Below are 7,866 nucleotides of genomic sequence, written 5' to 3'. Positions count from 1 at the left end.
GTATAATCGAAATTCGAGATATCTCGATTATGCCCATCACTAGTATACGCCGAAGAATATGTTGATATGCTATTATGTTTTTCTGGTAGAAAAGTGTGATTCTCATTTGCTAGGAGATCGATATTCCTATAATACCTCTGAAATTTTTTAAATTATAATGGATGATAACTATTTCACCAAGTAAAAAAAATGCTTGCAAGTTTAATGTGTAAATTCAAAAATATTAAAGATACTGTTCACCATTATTCTTTTTTAAGACTTAAATTAAAACTTGCCAAAATGCATCGCCATTTTCTCAAATTATTCTTCAGTTAGAAATTCATAAAAGTTTTTCTTCTCATAGGTTAACATGAGACATTTTAATAGACATGTTTTTACCTCTATCAAAAAGAAAAAGTTGAACCGAAAGTATCACTGTTTATAGCCGGGAAATATTTTAGATTTTTATAAAGAAAAATGTTTAACCGTTAAATTTGATTATTAATTATACTAGAGTATGACACAACGTCTCCGGTCAGAATCGTTTTTCGTGTACAATGACTTATCATTGAATATTCCAATATAACAACGACACGCTCCAAAACTACAACTGGTACCTAGGTTGTCCACCTTTTCTGTGTCTGAAACCACATTTTTCGGAACAGTAAAAAAACCGTGACACTTTTTTCACGAATTTGGAGGTCAAATATCTAAATGATTGTTATGGATACACGACTTCCCATTAAATACTCGAAAGTGTTCACTGTTGTGAGTCATTCTCTTCTCACGGCGTTAAAATAATTTTTTTTATATATAACTGCAGCACAACATATTATGTTTTAAAATAGTATAAAATTGTGATGTCCCATTCGACCTAGCTGTGATATGAATTACATTTAATTCGCGACTTCTTCATCTATACCCATTCAGTTACGAAATAAATTATAAATAATCATTTGGCCAGAATATTATTATATTATATTTCGAATGGGTTGTGGGTATATTATGGACATTTGAGACTTTGACTTGTTATGCAGACGCCAGAGTGCCATATTATATTCGTAAAGGCAGTGACGGTGAATTGTAATAAAACGCACGATATCAGAACAAATTCGAATGTAAAACGATTAAATGTCTGGAAACACAATATTTTACACTCGATCGAGGACAATTCGGTCTATTGATACAAATATAATGTTGATCAGTACACTTTGAGGCTGACGTAATATTATTTTATCTATTCTGCGGTCGAATCCATAACAGCTAGGGTGATAACTGATGATAACAGTATCGAGTGATGATAACGATAATACAGATTACACACGGTAAGGCGAGTTTGTTGTAGTGCTCGCTAGTCAGTCGTCGTCAATAACGAATAAATAACGATTCGGTATTCGGCACTTCAGCTTCGACGAAAAAATAAGTTAAATCATCGGAATACCCAAGCCCGAAAGTCGGTTCCGCAGTACCTGTTAATGTATTCAATTATTGTTATTACCCAGTCAGTTTAAATTTTTAATCATTAGCATACAGGTGCGTTAAAATCAAATCAGTTATTTAATCATCACCTGATTCGAGAACAATCGACGGTGCACCCTCTTCGATCAGTGCTTGTCGCATATTTTATTTAATGGCATAAAACACCTATACCGGAAAACAACTATGACGTCTGAAATTAAAGCGGCTATTGAACAAAACGATTTCCAACGAGTAAAAGTCTTGGTCGAAGCCATCGTTGAACAGGTGAGTTATGCATACATTGTTTTAGTGCTCATCGGGTTTAGTACTCATCGTGTTCGGGGACATAATAATGTATTTCGATTTCTCATCATAGCACACAAACACATTTAATTTTGACACCTATCACGCTGACAATACTTTCAAACAGTTATGGGAATCCATGTTCCTATGTTTGGCGGCCGACGGTTACAAATGTATTCACAAACAATGTTTAACGTGCATTCGGCTTCTGAGGTAAACTTGTCTCAAAATAACAGAGTAAAAAACAATTCTAGTTGAGTTCCCAAGCGAATTTTTTTTTTTTTTTAATCATTAGCTGCTCACATACGACCAGTTTGGACGGTTAAAATCCAAAACGTCCCTCAACTTTTTATGTAAAACCACTTTTGGAACGTCGTGAAGTCAAAACAAAATTTGAAAAATCGCATGGGAGTTAAACCAGAATAATTTTACCATATAATTAACTGAACAGATTATTATTAATTATTCTTGTCACTCGACTATATATAACTAGATTATGCAACTAAATGGTAACATTGCTTTTTGAAAATTATATATTATGTTAAAAATCATTATTGTGATCCACAGCCGAGACAAAACACATTTAAAAGAAATTATAATTGAACAACACGTAAACATTCTGCTTCAGTGTGCTAATCTTGTCGAAGAAACGTTGTGCATAGTAATTACATCTGAAAATACAGACGGTAAGTCACCGAGAATGTCTTTCTTCAAAAATAAATACTGACCAAATTGAAAATTAGATTTTATAGTACCTACCTATTAAATAGTAAATAATTATATTGCGATTTTGTCCTACAGTTATCGTAGAAGGCCTGAAATGTCTGTGTAATATAGTTTATAATTGTGACACTGCACAAGAAGTATGCTGTTCGAATAACACGGTCGATTGCATTGTGCTCAGACTAAGAACATATTTTGAACAGAATATTCCGTATGTCATCAAATATTTTGACATCAAACTTTTATTTCTTTTAACAGCATTTAACAAGGACATAAGGTACACTTTTAATGCATTTTTAATTTCAATTCTTTTTTCTTTTTTTTGTGTGTATTTAGGTACTAACTATTTTATTTTAGATTAAAAATTACAGAAGAGTTACATGGTCTCACGTACCTAACAGAAGTCTTGGACAATATATTACGTGACACTATTGAAGATGCATCCAAAAACAATTCATCTAGCTTACAGGTAACTTCTTTATTTGCCTACTAAAACAATTGACATTTTTAATGACAACATGAATAATATTTAAGGAAGATAATGTGTTACTCAGCTGTGAAATACTGAAAACCTTATTCAACTTGACTGTAATCCCAATCAGTGAATCATCTGAGGAAGACGATTATTCAATTTGGATTAGATTGATTTCTATATTACGTGATCTACTCGTCACCTCAACTTTTGTCCCATTATTTCAAGATAACATCATTTGGTATTTTTCTTATTTAATATATTTAAAAACAAAATAAAAAAAATATGTTTTTCTACTTATATTTTTAACATTATTTATTCTTATTATAGCAATGTTGTCAACTTGTTGACTAATGTACCACCACTTTGTTTGGATCAATTGCTGGTGAAAAGTCATTGGTGTGATGTTGATGCTTTAAAAGTGATAGTGAATTTTCTTGACACCCGATTGTGTAGTACAGAGGTATTTCATTGTATTATATTATGATGACAATAATTTACCTTAATTTTATCTGGTATAATGATTTTAGAATCCATTATATGAAAATATATCACCAGCATTGATGGTATTATTAAAAGGATCAAGATCTATTGCAAAATTCCGTTGTGAAGTTCGACAACAAATTTTACCTCCATTGAAAGATGTTATCAATCGACCTGAACAGGGAAATACATTGCGTAATAAATTGTGCCGTTTGCTCACTACTCCCAATGTGAGTCTTCGCGACTTGGTTGCTGAACTGTTATTTGTCTTGTGTAAAGAAAATGGTATGAAACTTATCATATTATTTGTATTATACTTTTATTAATGTAATTTGGATCATTTTTAGTGGGTCGTATGATCAAGTATACAGGATTTGGTAATGCAGCTGGTTTATTTGCAAATCGAGGATTACTTTGTAAAACATCAAATCCAGATTACTCATCAGATAGTGAAGATAGTGATACAGAAGAATACTTAACATACAAAGACCAGTTGAGTTTCTATTTTAACTATTACATGTACCAATAATTTTATGAATGTTATCTTTTGTAGGATAAATCCAGTTCTTGGTTGTTATGAACCACCAAAACCTAACCCATTCGAGTGCATGTCTGTTGAACAACAAGAACACGAAGTAATGCAGTTGGTTTCTAAAATGGATAAACTCACTAGGTATTTAAAAATTGTATATTATTAACATATTATATTTCTATTATTATAAACTATTTCATTTAGGGAAGGAGTGATACAGCCGTGTAAAATTGGTGATGATGGACGACCAAAACCTATTGAACATGTTCTTCAACTTCAAGAAGAATTAATGAATCATTTTACTAACATTAAAAATAAAGATGGACCAGATGATGATAGTGATTAAGTCGTTTATTTATTTATTTAGTCATTAATTTATTTTTATTTATTATTAACAAACTTGTAGTCAAACTTTTTTCTCATAGTAGGTATTCATTAGCTTTTAGGTACCTGTATGATATAATACTAACTAAAAGGTATAATTCATGTGTTCAGGTCTGATGTCTTCAGATTTAAATTTAGTCATTTTAATCTGCCATCTAGTAAATTTGATTTTGCACATACTATTCATAAATTTAATTGAATATTGCAATTTTTGTTACACATTATTTTTAATATAGATTATATTTTCAGAAGGTGATTTTTAATGTAAAACACTCATTGTTTTGATCAAATTAAAGGATAATAAATTCACCTAATTTAGTTTTTTATTTGTTGCTCCAAAAATAATAATATTACTGTTGTATAAATCTTATAATACTAAACCATTATCTATTATTTTATTAACAGTAGAAATTTAAAAGAGCCTATACTCTGGCCCAAGAGAGAAGTAAACCGTTTTATTCATGGTGCATGCAGAGTTCAGACTAAAGTTAATGGACAGTGATTATCAGGAGGCATCATTCCCCACACTCCGACATTCGGTGCGGTATAGGTATACAAACTGTATACACTACTGATTGTGATCATACAGGTTGTCAGTAAACATTAGTCACAACCACAAATTAAGATATATAATTAAGGTATATCTTAATTTGTGGTCACGACATTGGACAGTGTGAGATATGGATGCACAATCTCTGGCGTTTTTTAGTTGAGGCACGATTTACATCTCTCGTGAGTGGCCGGAATATAGTGGTTGAGCAAATATTTTTAGTGTATTCCTTTATCTATTCAAAAAGTTAAATGTTTATGATGTTTCTAACGATAGATTATTGTTTTAAAGTTCAACATTTATACAAAGATATTTTCTATTTCTTATTTAGAGAGTAAAAAATAATGGTGACAAATCTAAAAATATTTATTATGATACTAAAAATCTCAAATTGTCTGCTAACATGAGTGTCTTTATTTTTAAAAAAAATCTTCATATTATACTACTTATATAATGTAGATTTTATTGTTTAACTCGTAGTTTTTTTTCCACTTTATTACAATATACATGATACTGGGTACTAATTTCATATTTCAAATCATTTTGAAAATGAAATTATAATATTAAATATATAATTATTATTTAAGCAATATTTATTTATTGTACAGTACATTTTAAAATATCAAAAATTTTATTCATCTGACCATTAGAATTGAAAACAATCAGTAAATGAAAGTTTTTTTGCATTCTATATTTTATTTCTGTACACTTAATTCAAAAACTTTTTCAATTCTTTTCACAAAATACATTATTTTAATTTTATAAATAATGAATAATTCTTGTTTCTAGTCTATGAAGGTTTGCATTGATTAAAATATCTTGTTGTTTGTTAAATATATTTGATTAAAATTCCCTCAGTTACTAAACATTATACAGGGTCAAATAGAGTGCATTGATATTTAAAAGTAATTTATTAATAATAATTTCAACACACTAATTATGAACGTTAAATTTTGTTACTTGAAACATCTTTAATAAAAAGAACACGTAGTCACAGAATGAAAAAAAAAAATCATCTTCCAAATCAATGAAGAAATTTAATTTAAAAATAATTAAACAAGGTATGTGACGTTGACATTACACGTGACAATCTTACAGAAAAATTTAACAATGGGCATTTGGAAATGGTTGAAACCTTAGAACATATTCAATGGATTGAGATATCTATGTATTGTTAGTAGATTGTGCTGTGTCCGACATAAAAGAAACTATTTAAAATGTCATTAAGTGTTAACTATTATTTATCTTCTTATCTAAATAACAAAATTATAATAGGCATATTTAATTTTTGTATAAATAATTTTAGTCTGCAATCTTTTAGACTTATCATGGTAATATTTTAAATATAGAATATATAGGTACACGACTTCCCAGTATTTTTAAGTGAAAACACAATTTATACTCTGTAAATTTAATTGAATTAAAATATATTTTATGAAATACAAATATTTAAACAATATTACTAACTACATAAACTACTGTATGCCATAAAATAACCACATTGTTATTAATATTCATTTATCGATATTATGTTCTCGTTGCTATCTGAATTATTAATTTCAACAAAAGGCCAATTATCATCAGATTTCTGTCCACGGTAATTATATTTCATGTAGTCCGGCTTCTCCTTGCATATATTCATGTACGCCTCACTGATACGACCAAATTCACTGACAGTTAATTGGAATGGTCTAGTGCTTGGTTCTATTGCTGCGGCCGTTAGTAATTCGCTAGCGAGTTGTTCTCTGACTGGTTTTGGAAATAGTGTCCTTTATAATATAAATCAGACAAATAATTATGTACATTCTAGTAATTTTAATGTAAATTACTCACTCAACGCCCCGAATACAATGTTTTTGTCTGAAATTAAACACAGACCTGATAACTTTTTCAATTATGTCAAATGGTAAATCAATAATTGGTTTTTTCAGAGGTGTAAGACGCACAACGCCTACATCAACATTTGGTTTTGGAATAAACGCTCGACCTTTAATACAATAAAATTTCAATAATTATTTTAGGATCATGATATTTGTTTCTCTAGTCAACTTTGAGTTATAAATGTAAATTTATAATCTTGATCGGAATACTTTTAAAAATATGTTCTTTATTAATAATCAAATACTGAACAAATAGTTTTTTTTTTACTGACAAGCGTTTTAATATTAGATTATATAGAGCTAAGTACTCAGATAAAAGTTTGCTGGACAATATACGATTTCCTTACCACAAATTCCTATTAATGCTTTAGATTGTAAATGAACAGGGATTATCTTAAAACAATAAATATGAGAATGATGAACTGGATAATCAAATAACCAAAAGGATCAAGTTCAATAAATGTAACACATGTACCTATTCCCACTGTGCTTTTTTAATTATATGAGAACTATCATGCCAATAGAATTTAATTGTTCTTTAAAAGTTTGAATTATTGTTGACATCAACAAAAACATAAACCATTCCAAGCCTAAATACATTCAAAATTGAAAACCAAACTTTGTTAAACATGACACTGATTTCACCTAAAATTTTGGTGAACTTTTAATGTTAGTAGAAAATTATGTGGTAGTTAACAGTCAACAATTGATTAAAACAATGGGAAGTTCTTCATCAATTTTAAAAAATACTCTATATAAGAAATACCCAAGTGGTACATTTAACTCCAAAACATTAATGTTTTTGAAAATATTTTTTTTACATAATTATAAATTGTTCAAAAACATCTTTCTAAAAAATTAATATTTTTTAGTATATTTATTATAATTTTTTAATTTTTTTATTGACAAATAGTTTGAATTCCTCATTCAAAAGCAGGTATTATTTGGAGTAATTCAATATAACATTTTTATTTTTTTACAAAAAGTTTTAGAGTTAACATTAGTTTACATATTTAAAGTTTACATTAGTCGAATAGTGTAGTGTACAACAGGGGTACCGCACAAAATGATGATCCACTAGTCCGCTCATCTTAACTTTAAA

At 29.0% G+C, this 7,866-nt stretch overlaps 3 protein-coding genes across 3 annotated transcripts in view; 1 reads left to right on the top strand and 2 right to left on the bottom strand.

Annotated features, from left to right (window-relative positions):
- The window catches only part of LOC100568787 (nose resistant to fluoxetine protein 6), a 135,475-nt gene that overhangs the window by 69,021 nt on the left and 58,588 nt on the right, over positions 1–7,866 (bottom strand). The gene's annotated exons all lie outside the window — the stretch shown is intronic.
- On the top strand, positions 1,303–4,772 carry LOC100166074 (synembryn). The gene is made up of 11 exons (XM_001950638.5): positions 1,303–1,722; positions 1,814–1,953; positions 2,308–2,426; positions 2,542–2,740; positions 2,821–2,932; positions 2,998–3,176; positions 3,266–3,398; positions 3,466–3,703; positions 3,766–3,910; positions 3,972–4,091; positions 4,155–4,772. Exons 1-11 carry the CDS (start codon positions 1,642–1,644, stop codon positions 4,294–4,296), a joined length of 1,608 nt encoding a protein of 535 aa, XP_001950673.2. The 5' UTR covers positions 1,303–1,641; the 3' UTR covers positions 4,297–4,772.
- LOC107882220 (histone H1-III-like) overlaps positions 6,392–7,866 on the bottom strand; it is a 4,665-nt gene continuing 3,190 nt past the window's right edge. Inside the window, exons 3-5 of the mRNA XM_029491485.1 lie at positions 7,112–7,157; positions 6,718–6,871; positions 6,392–6,653 (exon numbers count right to left, since the gene is read on the bottom strand). Of these exons, the coding sequence (XP_029347345.1) occupies positions 6,392–6,653; positions 6,718–6,871; positions 7,112–7,157 (462 nt within the window). The remainder of the gene's footprint in view (positions 6,654–6,717; positions 6,872–7,111; positions 7,158–7,866) is intronic.

This window comes from Acyrthosiphon pisum, chromosome A3 (assembly GCF_005508785.2).
Source record: "Acyrthosiphon pisum isolate AL4f chromosome A3, pea_aphid_22Mar2018_4r6ur, whole genome shotgun sequence".
Classification (NCBI taxonomy): Eukaryota; Metazoa; Arthropoda; class Insecta; order Hemiptera; family Aphididae; genus Acyrthosiphon; species Acyrthosiphon pisum.
This window is presented reverse-complemented; position numbering and strand designations above follow the sequence as displayed.